The sequence below is a fragment of the Procambarus clarkii genome, chromosome 28, assembly GCF_040958095.1.
Source record: "Procambarus clarkii isolate CNS0578487 chromosome 28, FALCON_Pclarkii_2.0, whole genome shotgun sequence".
Taxonomy (NCBI): domain Eukaryota; kingdom Metazoa; phylum Arthropoda; class Malacostraca; order Decapoda; family Cambaridae; genus Procambarus; species Procambarus clarkii.
Genome location: NC_091177.1, coordinates 7871281 through 7888142, shown reverse-complemented (window position 1 = coordinate 7888142; position 16862 = coordinate 7871281). Strand labels below are relative to the sequence as shown.

The window sequence follows — 16862 nt, the reverse complement described above, 5'->3', positions numbered from 1 at the left end:
ACTCAAGTATGGTAAAAATGAGGACCTTAAACACAATACAGGGTACAAAACACAATCAAATGTGCCCATAGTAGGAAAACAGCATGTAAAGGATTTGGGAATAATGATGTCTGACGACCTAACATTCAGGTAGCATAACCAAACAAATATTGCGACAGCCAGAAAAATGATTGGATGGATTACGAGAACTTTCAAATCCAGGGATCCCATCACAATGGTTGTACTCTTCAAGTCACTTGTGTTGTCCCATCTTGAGTACTGCTCAGTACTCACTTCCCCCTTCAGAGTAGGAGAGATTGCTGAAATAAAGGGAATACAGAGAACATATACGCATGCATAGACGCGATAAAGCACCTAAATTATTGGGATCGTTTCAAAGCCCTCCAAATGTACTCACTAGAAAGAAGATGAGAGAGAGATATCAAATAATATACAAGTGGAAGATAATGGAGGGCCAAGTACCAAATCTACACAGGAAAATAACAACGTACTGGAGTGAACGATATGGAAGAAAATGCAGAACAGAACCAAGAAAGAGCAGGGGAGCCATAATTAGAGAACACTGTATGAACATCAGAGGTCCGCGGTTGTTCTGTTCAACACCCTCCCTGCGAGCATAAGAAATATTACAGGAACAACTGTGGACATCTTCAAGAGGAAATTAGATTGTTTCCTCCAAGGAGTGCCGGACCAACCGGGCTGTGGTGAATACAGTATGTGGGCCTGCGGGCCGCTCCAAGCAACAGCCTGGTGGACCAAACACTCACATGTCAAGCCTGGCCCCGGGCCGGGCTTGGGGAGTAGAAGAATTCCCAGAACCCCATTAACTAGGTATCAATCAGGTTAGCTCCCTAAAACAAACCCCTATTCTGGTAAAAATGATGAAAATAGTGTGTTTGTCGCGTTGGCCTTGGTTCAGTCTGCGCCCCCTCATTCTTCCCCTGCTCTGGTTCATTCTGTCTCCCCCCCCCCTCCCTGCTTCTGGCTCCTAAGCATCTGAGGGCTTCGGGGTCGGGGGCAAGGTTTAGAGGTTTCCGAGACTCGGGCGGTTTCAGGGGTAGCCCCTTCCTGGGTGGCGACGAAGGCATTCGAGTCTGTTCCTCCAGCCGTAGCTCCTGGGTCTGACCAGTGGGGCCCCCTCTCTTCCTGCTTTTTCGGCTGCCCTGGCTTTTTCTTGTGAGGCTGGAGTTTTGGAGGATGGTTCGCTCCCGAGGCCTGATGTGGAGGTTTCTGGGGTTGGGGAAGAGCCAACTTTGGGGCCTTGGTCCCCGTTGGACCCCGTCTGAGTTTTCCGACCCTCTGAGTGGGGCTTACTGTTACAAGAAGTAGGGTTTTCCTTTTCTTCCCTCTGCATACGAGTTGGATTTGGGTTCAGTTCCTCCCCGGGTTCGGTTCCATGTCCCTGTGGGTCCTTCGGTTCCGTCCTTCTGGAGGTTTTCGGTTTCCCGCATCTCGCTACTAAGGGCGGGCGGCCATTGCGGCTAACCTCCTGTGACCGATCCGGAATGTGTTTCTATAATGGATCTGTCTTCCATCAGGTTTGAGTCTTCGTCTCCATACTGGGTTCATTACGAGGTTCCAGAGTTGTCCTGGCTTGCGGACTGCTCGTTGTTGTTGTTGGATGCTTGGGATGCTTTCTGTTGTACCCGCACACTTGAGTGGTGTGAGGCATTGACTGTGGTCCAGGTTTACCTTTGGGGGGGGGGGGGGCGACTTTGAGCACTATAATGAGTGTCTTTTCGCTCCTGCCCATCTGCGGGACATAGGCGCAATTTAGCTTCACGTGCAGGTTCCATCCCTGTTGGCTGCGCTTGTGGCTGAGGACTTGCTTTCTCATGGCTTGCTGGCTTCGTTCTTGTGTTTCTTTTCCCTCCTGGAGCTGTCTTCATATTGGCATTTGGAGACTGTGGAGGCGCTTGGGGCCATTCCTGGGTCTGGTGCCTTGCTCTTGGCTGCTCGTAATTACCTAAGTGTAATTACCTAAGTGTAGTTACAGGATGAGAGCTATGCTCATGGTGTCCCGTCTTCCCAGCACTCTTTGTCATATAACGCTTTGAAACTACTGACGGTCTTGGCCTCCACCACCTTCTCACCTAACTTGTTCCAACCATCTATCACTCTGTTTGCGAAAGTGAATTTTGTTATATTTCTTCGGCATCTGTGTTAAGCTAGTTTATATCTATGACCTCTTGTTCTTAAAGTTCCAGGTCTCAGGAAATCTTCCCTATCGATTTTATCAATTCCTGTTACTATTTTGTATGTAGCGATCATATCACCTCTTTTTCTTCTGTCTTCTAGTTTTGGCATATTTAATGCCTCTAACCTCTCCTCGTAGCTCTTGCCCTTCAGTTCTGGGAGCCACTTAGTAGCATGTCTTTGCACCTTTTCCAGTTTGTTGATGTGCTTCTTAAGATATGGGCACTACACAACCGCTGCATATTCTAGCTTTGGCCTCACAAAAGTCGTGAACAATTTCTTTAGTATATCACCATCCAAGTATTTAATCCAGACGAGGCATCCTGGTCCTCGAATCTGGTGCTTTCTTTTCTCTCTAATCAGTTGGTGTGGCCCCTTTGGTCCTGGATTGCTTTTCCCAAGGTTCTTTTCTTGTTGGCATTGGCCTCTGGGGGTCGGGTTGGAGAGCTTCATGCTCTCCTCCGGCGCAAGGGTTTCTGCTCTTTTGGTCCTCGTGATAGGTTTCTTCGCTTGCAGTCGTCTCCTTCTTTTCTGGCGAAGAATGAGACGGCTGCTTTTTGGAGGGGTCCCTGGGTTGTTGATGCTTGGTTGGTCAGGCCGGGGGTACATCATGTGTTGTGTCTGGTTACAGCCCTCCATCGTTATTTGCGCGCCATGGCTTTCGTGTCCGGGGACGTGCTTTGGGTTGATCCGGTTTTCCTTCTTCCCTGTTCCAGGGTGCAGGTCTCTCAGGTTGTCCCCAGGGTTATTCGATCCAGCCAGCTTGCAGTCTATCCCCGTGCCCACGACGTTCGTAAGTTTGCTTCTCTTCCTGCCATCTTTGGCAACGTGTCTTGGGCTGACATTCAGGCACGGGGATTTTGGTGGTCGAACAGTGTCCTGGCTGCGTGTTTCTTAGTTAATGTTACTGGTCCTCATAGGGCCTGTGTCGCTTTGGGTTGGTGGTTGCAGCCTGTTGTCTCAGCTTTGCTTTGAGAAGTGAGCAACAACCGCCTCCTGGGTAAGTCCCTTTTGTTTTTGTCTTTTGGTAAGTAGCTCCGGGGAGCTGTTAGATGCTCCCCCCAGAAAAACCAGTGTTGAATGTAATGAAACACCATTTTCTGGGTGAGACCCGGAGGCTCCCCAGCAACCCTCCTTCCCTCCCTCTGGTCGGCGTTTTTTTTTTTTTCACTCGTTTTTGACATCCAGCCTCAGAACTGGGGTCTTGGATAGCCAGTGCGAGGGGTCTGGGTCTTCCCCTTCCCTCTCCCGGGGAGGGGGGAGCTGTGCAGATGGCGGCGCGGCAATATGACGACGTCATGCTCGTTTGCTCATTTTTGTTTGGAGAGTTCTGTTCACTAGTTTGGCTCTCGGTAGCAATTTTTTAACCAGAATAGGAGTTTGTTTTGGAATGCTTACCTTTCTGGGTGCCTGACCCAGTCAATGGCAGACATAGAATGCTTCTAATCACAGGGGTTTCTATAGGCCATTGCTTCTTGGGCAATTGCCCCCTCCTAGGGGGGCTAGGTTCTGGCTCGTGGTCCCTGGTAAGCCTAAAGATCTCCATTCACACTGACTGATGCCAAAGTCTAATATTAGCAATATCAGGCTGGATAGCTCCGGGGAGCCTCCGGGTCTCACCCAGAAAATGGTGTTTCATTACATTCAACGCTGGTTTTTTACTCACAAATAATTAAATACCAAAAGAAAAATGCATTAACATTCTTAGTAAATAAATACCAAGATGCTTGAAGTACCATGTGGCAAATGGAATTCAATGTGAATAAATGCCATGTTATGGAATGTGGAATAGACCACACACAACCTACAAATTATGTGGAAAGGACTTAAAAAAACTCTAACAAAGAGAGAGATCTAAGGGTGATTCTGAATAGTAGACTGTCACCAGAGGAACACATAAAGGACATTGTGTGAGGAGCTTATGCAGTGCTTTCCTACTTCAGAATCATTTTTAATTACATGGATTGTGAAATAGTGTACTAAAGAAGCTATTTATGACTTTCACGAGACCAAAATTGGAATATGCAGCAATGGTATGGTGCCCATATCTCAAGAAGCACATAAATAAACTGTAAAAGGTGTAAAGGCATGCTACAAAATGGCTTCCAGAACTGAAAAATAAGAGTTATGAAGAGAGGTCAGAGATGTTAAATATGCCAAAACCAGAAGATAGAGGAAAAAGAGGTGATATGTTTGTCTGACACCATATTGGAATCTGACCCAAGTATCAGTTGGGTCAACCCCATGTATCATATTTCAAAAATGTACAACCATGTTGGAACAAACAAATGCCCAAAGAAAATGTTTGAAAACATTTTGATAACTTAATAAACCAAAATTATTTTGTATGTCAGAAGAAAGATGGAAAAGACTTGAAATTTCATGTTTCAAAACTACTTGTCAACTTTGTTGATTCATTTCACTATAGTATTTTGTATTGTTATGATTCACAGTCCTTTATATAACACATCTCACCTCTGGGAGAATTATTTCCCATCATAACATAGATAGGTAGCAAGTTGTCTTTTGGGAGGTCTCTGCTATGTATTTCCCAGCTAATGGCACGAATTGACCTGCATGATGTCACACCTGTATGGCAGCTCCCATTGGCTACAGCCTAGTGTCATTGTTTTATGTCTCATTTAAAGTGTGCCCTAGAACATTTTCAAATGAATTCAAGAAACCTTGAAAATGTTCTAGGGCACACCTGAAATGAGACATAAAAAGATGACATTGGGCTGTGACCAATGGGAGTTGCCATACAGGCGTGACATCATGTGGGTCAGCTCGTGTCGTTGGCTGGGAAACACATAGCAGAGACCTCCCAAAAGACATCTAGCTACCTATCTATGTTTTGTCTACCCCACATGTATATAAGTCCTAAACATGGATAAGATGGGAAATAATTCTCACAGAGGTGAGATATGTTTTATGAAAGACTGTGAATCATAACAATACAAATTAGTGACATGAATCAACAAAGTTAACAAGTAGTTTTGAAACCTGAAATTTCAAGAACAAGAGATTAGAGGTTCAAGCTAAAGAAACAAAAGTGTTGAAAAAATATATGAAATTTCTTTAACAAACACAGTTGTAGCAATTTTAATAATGTAAGTGAGGGAGTGATTAATGCCAAACCAATCAGTAGTTTCAAAGCAGCGTATGACAAAGATTATACAGAAGGCAGTACTGTACAGTACACTACAAGCACAGTTCTTATATTTATAGCGTATTACGTATAGTAATAGTGTGATGCATCATGCTATTGTGATTTCTGTGTGTAATGAAGAAAAGGCGAAGAGGTAGAACAGCTTATTGACAGAGCTCGGGTGCATTGGGAAATTGTGTAAAACCCGGGTTTCTGTCTCGGAGAGACTGCAGGATCCGTGTGAGGGCAGATGCACTCCCGGTTGCAATTCTTTTACCATGTTGTGGCACAGTCGATTAAGGCGTGTTTGGGATCCTCTCAGACATAGGTTCGAACCCTCATCACGGCCCTTGTGAATTTGTTTATTTGATGCATCATGCTATTGTGATTCCTGTGTGTAAGGGTATGTGTGTGTGTGAAGCATCAACTAAAGAACAAGAACTTTCCTTTAATGTAACTTGGGCTGAGGTTCTAAGACTGAAGAGCCTTTTTCCACATGTGGATTGATATGCTGTTTTTCCTTGGTCAAACTAACTCCAGTATGTATCATTCAGCACATGAGTTAGAAAATTGCTGAGTGCTACTGTGTTTACCTAAAATTCCTTGCTTGCAAAACTATTGTGGGGGTTTGGCTAGGCCATCATTTTAAGCTACTGGTTGGTGGCTGCATGTCAGTGCTTTCACTGACAGTGATGGTTATCTGCTTCCTTCTGCTGCATCAGCACTGATTATAATAATAATAATAATAATAATAATAATAATAATAATAATAATAACAATAATAATAATTTTTATTTATGTACAATGGGATTGTGAGATTACATAAGATTGGTATTTTTACATTCTTGCAAAGCCACTAACACACACAGCATTTCTGGCAGGGCAGATTCGTATTTCAGATGAGTTTACTTGGTGATGGGGGCGTGGGGGGTAGGTTGCTGTGCAGGTAAAAGAGCAGTTAGTGGAACCCAGTTTTGACGGTCACTTTGGTAAGGCAGTGATGTTTTATGAATCACCTTCTGTCAGTCAGGCACTCAGCATAGTGTGGAGGAAGAGCTTGGACACGGGGGAGATACCAGATGCACTTAAAGTAGCAGACATAGCCCCTCTACACAAGGGAGGAAGCAAAGCATTGGCAAAGAATTATAGACCAGTTGCACTAACATCGCACATCATAAAAGTATTTGAGAGAGTGATTAGGAGTCAGGTCACCAATTTCATGGGGACCAATGACCTTCACAACCCAGGCCAACATGGATTTCAAGCGGGAAGATCGTGCCTCTCACAGCTACTTGAGCACTACGACAAAGTCACTGAGGCATTAGAAGAAAACAGAATGCTGATGTGATATACACGGACTTCGCAAAGGCTTTCGATAAATGTGACCATGGCGTGATAGCACACAAAATAAAGTCAATGGGAATAACCGGTATAGTAGGACGCTGGATACTCAGTTTTCTGTCAAACAGGACTCAGCAAGTAACGGTCAACCATATAAAATCTAGTCCAAGTGCAGTTAAAAGCTTTGTACCTCAGGGTACAGTCCTTGCACCGCTGCTTTTCCTTATTCTCATATCAAATATAGACAAAAATACAAGTCACAGCTTTGTATCATCTTTTACAGATGACACAAAAATCAGTATGAAAATTATCTCGGCTGAAGACACTGAAAAACTTCAAGCTGATATTAATAAAGTTTTCGACTGAGCATCAGAAAATAACATGATGTTTAACAGTGATAAATTCCAGGTACTCAGGTACGGTAAAAATGAGGACCTTAAACATAATACAGAGTACAAAACACAATCAAATGTACCCATAGTAGGAAAACAGCATGTAAAGGATTTGGGAATAATAATGTCTGACGACCTAACGTTTAAGGAGCATAACCAAGCAAATATTGCGACAGCCAGAAAAATGATAGGATGGATTACGAGAACTTTCAAATCCAGGGATCCCATCACAATGGTTGTACTCTTCAAGTCACTTGTGTTGTCCTGTCTTGAGTACTGCTCAGTACTCACTTCCCCCTTCAGAGCAGGAGAGATTGCTGAAATAGAGGGAATACAGAGAACATATACGGCACGCATAGACGCAATAAAGCACCTAAATTATTGGGATGTCTCAAAGCCCTCCAAATGTACTCACTAGAGAGAAGACGAGAGAGATATCAAATAATATACACCTGGAAGATACTGGAGGGCCAAGTACCAAATCTACACAGTAAAATAACAACGTACTGGAGTGAACGACATGGAAGAAAATGCAGAATAGAACCAGTGAAGAGCAGAGGTGCCATAGGCACAATCAGAGAACACTGTATAAACATCAGAGGTCCGCGGTTGTTCAACATCCTCCCAGCAAGCATAAGAAATATTGCCGGAACAACCGTGGACATCTTCAAGAGGAAAGTAGATTTATTCCTCCAAGGAGTGCCGGACCAACCGGGCTGTGGTGGGTATGTAGGCCTGCGGGCCGCTCCAAATAACAGCCTAGTGGATCAAACTCTCACAAGTCAAGCCTGGCCTCGGGCCAGGCTTGGGGAGTAGAAGAACTCCCAGAACCCCATCAACCAGGTATCAACCAGTCATTCTGTAAAGGAATGAATGACCTCCAATGACCCTCTAGCACCTAATGTGAACTTGTTAGAATATTTTTAATTTCCTGTGTCAATGGTGTGAGAATGTTGTCTGCCTCTCTGTTGATGGTTTACTTTATTGAAAAATATAACTGATAACATATCTATTTTACAAAATTAATTTCTTCTGGTTTTGACACCCATTATTCTTAAGCGATTAAAAGGATATTCATATAATAGAGAGGCTGATTCTAAGTATGCATTTAACTGGCACTTGTATAAATTTGTCAAATTTATTTTTGTGTTGGATTCCTTTCATAGCTGGATTTTATTTTAAGAATTTAATTCACATTCCATGTTAAATTATATATGTAGTGTACTTTATAGTACTGTATATATAAATATAAATATATATATATATATATATATATATATATATATATATATATATATATATATATATATATATATATATATATATATATATATATATATATATATATATACGTATATATAATGTCGTACCTAGTAGCCAGAACGCACTTCTCAGCCTACTATGCAAGGCCAGAATTGCCTAATAAGCCAAGTTTTCCTGAATTAATATATTTTCTCTAATTTTTTTTCTTATGAAATGATAAAGCTACCCATTTCATTATGTATGAGGTCAATTTGTTTTTATTGGAGTTAAAATTAACGTAGATATATGACCAAACCTAACCAACCTAACCTATCTTTATAGGTTTAGTTACGTTATGTAGCCGAAAACGTTAGGTTAGGTTAGGTAGGTTAGGTAGTTGAAAAACAATTAATTCATGAAAACTTGGCTTATTAGGCAATTCGGGCCTTGCATAGTAGGCTGAGAAGTGCGTTCTGGCTACTAGGTACGACATATATATATATATATATATATATATATATATATATATATATATATATATATATATATATATATATATATACAGTGGAACCTCGATTAACGAGCGGCTCTATTAACGAGCATTTCCAGTAACGAGCGAGCCACTCGCAGCAAATTTGTCTCTATTGACGAGCTTCACCTCTATTAACGAGCAAAACCACATGGTGCTTCCTAGCGTCTCGCAGGTTCTCGCAAATTCTTGGACGCCTCCGACGCCAGTGTTGTTGTTGTTGTATCGCACACGACAAGCATTCCTTTGGATTTATTTGCGCTTTTCTTTGTGTTTTTAGTGGTTTTGTGACTACAATTTGTAACACACGATGTCGCCAAAGAAGCTGCTTGCTAAAGATAGTGTTTTCAAGAGGAAGACACAATTACTGTGGATTTGAAGAAGGAAATTATAGCAAAGCATGAGTGTGGTGTCTGTGTGACTGATCTCACAAGGGAGTATGGCAGGTCCTCATCAACAATTTACACCATTAGTAAGGGAATAAGGAGGTAAGGGAGGATGTTGCCTCTTCCACTGAGATCAGGGAAGTGTTGGGAATGTTTGAAAAGGTGAACGCGTTCTTGGAAAAGCTGCTCTGATAAAGCAGTGACAACCCGGTGTGTGAAAATGTTTAATTAATTTATCACTTTGTGATAACACTTTGTGAAAGTGTTATCACTTTCGCAGGTATATGTCGCTTGAACGTGACACACTTTTTTCTCTTGAATGCACCCAAACACCGCGCTCAAGTGTCATTTGAGCAAATATTTCTATAAAATCTAATTCTTATCCGATCGACTTGGGGATAGTATAAACATGTTTGCCATGAAATTTCCGTTTTCTCTAATAGCCACGTAGCCTATTTGGGAGAAGGGCATTGTATTGTATCTTCGTGGTAAGACCATTGTGTTGTTGACACGAGTGCAATCGACGTAGTTTTTTATTTGGTGCTGGTCTAACGCATCCTTGTGTGACATTTGAAATGAAATTTGGGTGAAATTCCCAAGAAGAGAGAATCCGCCTGACTCAAAGGTGGATTCTCCTTCCACACCATAACCCCTCTCCTCCTTCCCACCTCCCCATCGTCTCCCTCAAGCCAGCAACTACTCTTCATAAGGTAAACATTAAAACAGTATAACAAAACATTTATAATTACATGTGCAGTATTATATTTACATAAAAAAATGTCATACAAGTATGGATGTTTTTGGGAGTGGAACGGATTAAATTTATTTCCTTTATTTTAAATGGGGAAATTTGTTTCTTAAGACGAGTTTTCCAGATAACGAACTCGGTGCCAGAACGGATTAAACTCGTTAATAGAGGTTCCATTGTATATATATATATATATATATATATATATATATGTCGTACCTAGTAGCCAGAACGCACTTCTCAGCCTACTATGCAAGGCCCGATTTGCCTAATAAGCCAAGTTTTCATGAATTAATTGTTTTTCGACTACCTAACCTACCTAACCTAACCTAACCTAGCTTTTTCGGCTACTTAACCTAACCTAACCCATAAAGATAGGTTAGGTTAGGTTAGGTAGGGTTGGTTAGGTTCGGTCATATATCTACGTTAATTTTAACTCCAATAATAAAAAATTGACCTCATACATAATGAAATGGGTAGCTTTATCATTTCATAAGAAAAAAATTTGAGAAAATATATTAATTCAGGAAAACTTGGCTTATTAGGCAAATCGGGCCCTGAATTGTAGGCTGAGAAGTACGTTCTGGCTATTAGGTACGACACATATATATATATATATATATGTCGTACCTAGTAGCCAGAACGCACTTCTCAGCCTACTATGCAAGGCCAAATTTGCCTAATAAGCCAAGTTTTTATGAATGAATGTTTTTTCGACTACCTAACCTACCTAACCTAACCTAACCTAACCAATCTTTTTCGGCTACCTAACCAAACCTAACCCATAAAGATAGGTTAGGTTAGGTTAGGTAGGGTTGGTTAGGTTCGGTCATATATCTACGTTAATTTTAACTCCAATAAAAAAAAATTGACCTCCTACATAATGAAATGAGTAGTTTTATCATTTGATAAGAAAAAAAATAGAGAAAATATATTAATTCAGGAAAACTAGGCTTATTAGGCAAATCGGGCCTTGCATAGTAGGCTGCGAAGTGCGTTCTGGCTACTAGGTATGACATATATATATATATATATATATATATATATATATATATATATATATATATATATATATATATATATATATATATATATATATATATATATATATATATATGTATATATATTTATATATAATACAAGTTTATTGATAATTACAGTACAGTATTTATAGGCTTAACCAGTCATGGCCTTTATACATGAACACTTATTAACCACATGAATATACTTGCAAACATACAATCATACTTCGTAGCTTTAAGAGTAATATAAAGTATATGAACTTAGAAGAGTATTTATGTGCATGAAAAATACAGATATATTAAGGTAGCATTTCCTTTTCTTTGATTAAAATCTCTCTTATTTGTATTACTTGTTGCAGTATTGCTCACTGGACAGAGTAAGTGACCTCAAAGTGTGTAGGAATCAGATAAAACTGTGTATGTAGGTACAGTACTGTGTAGGCAGCCCTTGATTTGTGGGCATTACGTTCCAATAAAAAAATATGGTCACATTCCGGAGGCCTCACTCACTCACTTTTCCCACTCTTTACTTAGTTAAACGTCTATATTAAAGCATTGATATTTAACGCGCCCTCCACTTTCCAGCCACAAATACGGCACATAATGAAGTCCAGATTGCTTGGGATGTATAATGATGCAAGAATATACAGTAATCCAAAACATTCATAAAACACAAGACTGGTGTGTGTGTGTGAAAGCCTGACATACTGCCAAGAACATTGTGGCATCAAACATTAACCGTGCCATTCTACAGTTGATCCACTAGCTGTTAAAATACACCATTGTAGTTAAAAATGTTATATACCATTCATCACTTTAGAAAACATTATATAATTTCCTTAATTTCTTTACAAAACACAAATAATTTATATTTTGACGTACATCTTTTTTTAGTATTACTACCACAAAATGTACCCGGTAAATCTCAATATATATATTATCTTAAGTTTTGCCTGAAATGTTGCACATAATTAATATCTTTATAAAATATACAAATACTCTACCTGTTAAGTGACCTGTAATCTAGTCCTCTGTATTTGTTATAAATAAAATAATAATAATAATAATGTAAAAAGGGCTTACCTGTGTTTCACCAAATCTGCATTCTCTAATACTACACAACTCAAGGGCTGCCTGTAAATCCTTCCTAGTCATGAGTTGACACTAGAAAGTTGAAGTAAACTTTTCACCGGCTACTCATGCTTACGCCACCTCTTGGGTGGCTTAATCTTCATCAATCAATCAAACTTAAGTTAACCACAGAATGAAAGCCTTGTATATTGGGTATGAATGTTGGCAATTTGTAGGTGTATAATGAGCCAAATGATAACTCTGTCGAACTGTCTATGGTAATTGTAGAAAATAAAGTACAGTATGTACAATGCTAAGCTTATAGGTAACTTAAGTATTTAGATACTTTATTATGATTTACAGTATTATTCAACACTAATACTGTGGCTGTAATTCATAGATACACTAGTTTTTAATTTAAAAATGTAGCTGTTAATGATGTGTTAGAAATGTGCAGGATTTAAGCTTAAATGTAATTGTTTTTTCAGCTTTATTAATTATAGGTACCTGTAGGTTACTGTATGGTTAAATCTGACTATGATAAAACAAATTAGTGTGTGTGTATTAGACCACTTACATTCATTTTGGAATGATTATCATTGATATTGTTACTTGTGTTTATTGCTGTGTTATACCAAGTAGCACCTAAACCAAAAGTATATGGGTGAATTGTGGCCTTCAGGTGTTGTTGTGGGCAGCTGTGGCAGTGTCACCGTGATGGGTCGCCAGCAACACTCCGTCATGGGGAGGACGTTCACTGGAGCCCCTCCAGACACACTCAACTCCTCCCAACAGATGCATACGGCACACTTGAGTTTCAAGGAGGTGCTCATCCCACCAAGGCACAGGTCAGGAAAGGTCACTGGTTTATAGATTTTATTTTAAGAGATTAATTTTGTATTTCTCATTATGTATATACATACTGTATTGTATATGTTATAAAATGCAACGGTTTGTGTATTGTAATGCTTTGAGGACTAGGAAAAAAAAACTTTTCTGATTGAGGACAGAGATTCAAAATGTTGCCATTTATTATAGGTATTTAAAACATAAAGAAGCAAGGATATTTTAATGTTAATTTGATTTGCTTTGTATTATAATTGTTTTGTTATTATAATTGAGTTGGTATGCTGAGTGGTAGTGGCAGTGGCAGCCAGTGGCAGCCCGCCACTGGCTGCCACTCCCTCCCTCCCTCACCTCACCTGACTTGCCACCATTCTCCTCCCACCATACTGATTTTGCTTTTATATACAGACGTTATATATAAGTATTTACATGTTTTGCTCACCATAACTGTACATCTAAGCTTGTATGGTGAGTAAAGGCACAAAGATGTAGCTACTCACACAGTCAGCTGGTGGTGGCCGCCCTCAAGGCCAGACACACTAATATTTCTCCTCCATTTCTCCTCCAACATACTGTTTGTGGTGTTATTACACTATATACAAGCATTATATATAAGTATCTACCTGTTTTATTCACCACACTTGTACAAGTAAACTGGTACGGTGCCCAAAGACCATCGTGGTCACCAGTAAACAACATAAGCCATGCAGACGATGCACCTCCCTCACCAAAATGGCGGCTCCCAACCTACTCCTATTGCTGTTATTACACTCTATACACACATTATATATAAGTATCTACATTTGTGTTCACCATAGCGAATCACTAAGCTCGTATGGTGAGTGCAGTCAATAAAAGGTGGCTACACATAGTCAGAAGACAACGCCACCACCCTCCCTCCCACAGCATTACTTCTCCCTCCATGGAGGACAGTGCTAAATATCACCACAATCCTGCTGTTATAAGAACCCTGGTCAGTTTTATCACAGTCATGGGGCTTCTGTAATAATATCATCACTAAATAATAGCAAGAATATGTATATTATGGCATTTTTAGGCGATGCTGTGGTCACAAGCTGAACAGCAGTGTTGTGAGCTCATGCTGCATGCGTCAGGCTTGGTAGCTCACTCAATACTGAGGCCCCTCACACCCGGGAATTTGGCCCACGATTTTTTTTTTAAATGGCGTCTGTTTACAAGAGCCCTGATGAAGGTGTGGTGAACCCCGTATATCCGTGGGCCGTTTAAATCTTGCGCGGTACTCCAAAACATCATATGATGCCGAGAGCAAGTTACTGCAAGTCACTCAACGCATCATATGATGTCTTGCACAACTAAAGGGTTAATGGGGCTATTTTGCACTTACTACCATGCCTCCTTATCTCCTGAGGAGTTATTTCCGTGTGCAGATTTGGAATCCGTCCCTCTTATATTTTCTAAGTATAAATTGTTTTGTATCTTTCCTGTCTGTGCTCTGAAGAATACACATGTAACAATTTTAAGGTCTCAATAATTTAGATGTTTTATTTAGAGGAGTTGGGCAATAAAAGACATGTTCACAAGGTCATTAATTTCTCCAGCTTTGAATGGGGTTGTTAGTATGCATCAATATTCCACCCAAGAGAGCACTAGTGTCTTAAAAAGTATCATTGGTCTAGCTTCTCTAGTTTGAAAGGTTCATTCTTTTCACTTGAATTCAGTGAATCCCTAGTTGCAACACTCACACTCTATGCCAGATTTACTCATCTGCTTCATCAAACACTTATTCAGTGAGTATTGGATGGATCAATTTCGAATGGTTCACAGCACAGTGCATTCTGACAAGCTGTGCTGATGCTTGTGTTCTGGCAGGCTATGTAGTTGAGCTCCTCTATGGCTGCTGCCCGGTGGTTTATTGTCCAGATCATGGGAACCATTTTGATTTCTCAATTTTTTTAAGAATGGCTCGTCTCACGGTTTGGCTCTGTGCAGTTTCTATTCAGAGTGTGTTCGACATACTTGCAGACAGTCTTGTTTGCTCCCCATGGCCATGGAGTGGATTGTCGCTGATACATCCTTCTGTTGGCGTTGTGGGACATTTGGTTGCCTCATGGTGGACCTCTTCACGTTGGTGTGGAGCTGGTTTCTTCTGGCATGGATGGTCCCAGTCCATGATCACGAGGTTCTCATTATGGATGCCTTTTGGCTGACCTGATGTCTGGTTGATACCGGGTTACCTGGTTGATGGAGTTCTGGGAGTTCTTCTACTCCCCAAGCTCGGCCCGAGACCAGGCTTGACTGGTGAGAGTTTGGTCCACCAGGCTGTTGCTTGGAACGGCCCGCAGGCCCACATACCCACCACAGCCCGGTTGGTCCGGCACTCCTTGGAGGAAACAGTCAAGTTTCCTCTTGAAGATGTCCACTGTTGTTCCAGCAACATTTCCTATGTTCGCAGGGAGGGTGTTGAACAACCGCGGACCTCTGATGTTTATACAGTGTTCTCTCATTGTGCCTATGGCACCTCTGCTCTTCACTGGTTATATTCTGCATCTTCTTCCATATTGTTCACTCCAGTACGTTGTTATTTTACTGTGTAGATTTGGTACCTGGCCCGCCAGTATTTTCCTTGTGTATATTATTTGGTATCTCTTGTCTCCTTTCTAGTGAGTACATTTGGAGGGCTTTGAGATGATCCCAATAATTTAGGTGCATTGTCTCGTCTATGCGTGCTGTATATGTTCTCTGTGTTCCCGCTATTTCAGCAATCTCTCCTGCTCTGAAGGGGAAAGTGAGTACTGAGCAGTACTCGAGACGGGACAACACAAGTGTCTTGAAGAGTACAACCATTGTGATGGGATCTCTGGATTTGTAAGTTCTCGTAATCCATCCTATCACTTTTCTGGCTGACCCAATATTTGCTTAGTTATGCTCCCTAAACATTAGGTCGTCGGATATCATTATTCCCAAATCCTTGACATGCTGTTTTCCTACTATGGGCAGATTCGATTGTGTTTTGTACCCTGTACAAAACAAATGTACATGTACCCTTTAAATGCCATTTATCAATGGCATTTGATAAATGTGACCATTGAGTGATTGCACATAAATGAGATCAATAAGAATAACAGGTAAAATAGGGTGATGGATATTCAATTTTCTGTGAAACAGAATGCAAATAGTAACAGTCAATCAAACAAAATCAAGTTCAAGCACAGTGAAAATCTCTGTACCTCAGGGCACAGTCCTTGTACCACTGCTTTTTCTTATTCTCATATCAGTTAAAGACAAAAAGTTAAATCACAGCTTTGTGTCATCTTTTGCAGATGATACAAAAATCACCATGAAAATTACATGTGTAGAAGACATTGCAAAATTCTTTATTGGGCAGCGGAAAATAAAATGATATATAACTGATTAATTCCAATTACAGTACTTGGGTATGGAAAAAAATTTAACTTTGCCCGGCCCAGCGCACGACCCCCCATCATACCCAGGGTCGACTGAACATTTCCTGTGAACATGCACTAACACTAAAATGTTATACTCTTTTTACTTTTCCCACCTCAATTTTCATGCTGTCATTCATTTTGATATCAAATTGTTTGCAATAGAATTCTCTAAAGGGATATTTGCATATTAGGTCAAAAGGCCTGGCGAGCCACCTGCATCAAACCCGAAAATCGGTCGAACATTACCCGCAAGTCCGCACCCACCGCACTCACATATTTTTTGTAAACCCCCAAACATTCTTTTTCGGTGTTTTTACCTCAGTGTCCGTGCTACATCGTTCATTTTGGTATAAAAAGTTTGCAATAGAATGCTCTGAAGGGATATATGCATATACTGTACTGTAAGGCCAAATGGCCCGGCGCACCACCCACATCACACCCGAAGTTAGGCCAAGTTTTACCTGTGAGCGCGCACCCACCCACCCACCCACACTCAAATATTTATACCCTTTC

The 16862-nt window shown here is 40.6% G+C and overlaps 1 protein-coding gene across 13 annotated transcripts in view; it reads left to right on the top strand.

Moving 5' to 3' along the window:
• Positions 1–16862, top strand: part of Trpm (transient receptor potential cation channel, subfamily M) — a 397144-nt gene that overhangs the window by 291712 nt on the left and 88570 nt on the right. For all 13 annotated transcript variants that reach the window (XM_069332868.1, XM_069332863.1, XM_069332869.1 and 10 more), the window contains one exon: positions 12758–12923. In XM_069332868.1, the coding sequence (XP_069188969.1) occupies positions 12758–12923 (166 nt within the window). The remainder of the gene's footprint in view (positions 1–12757; positions 12924–16862) is intronic.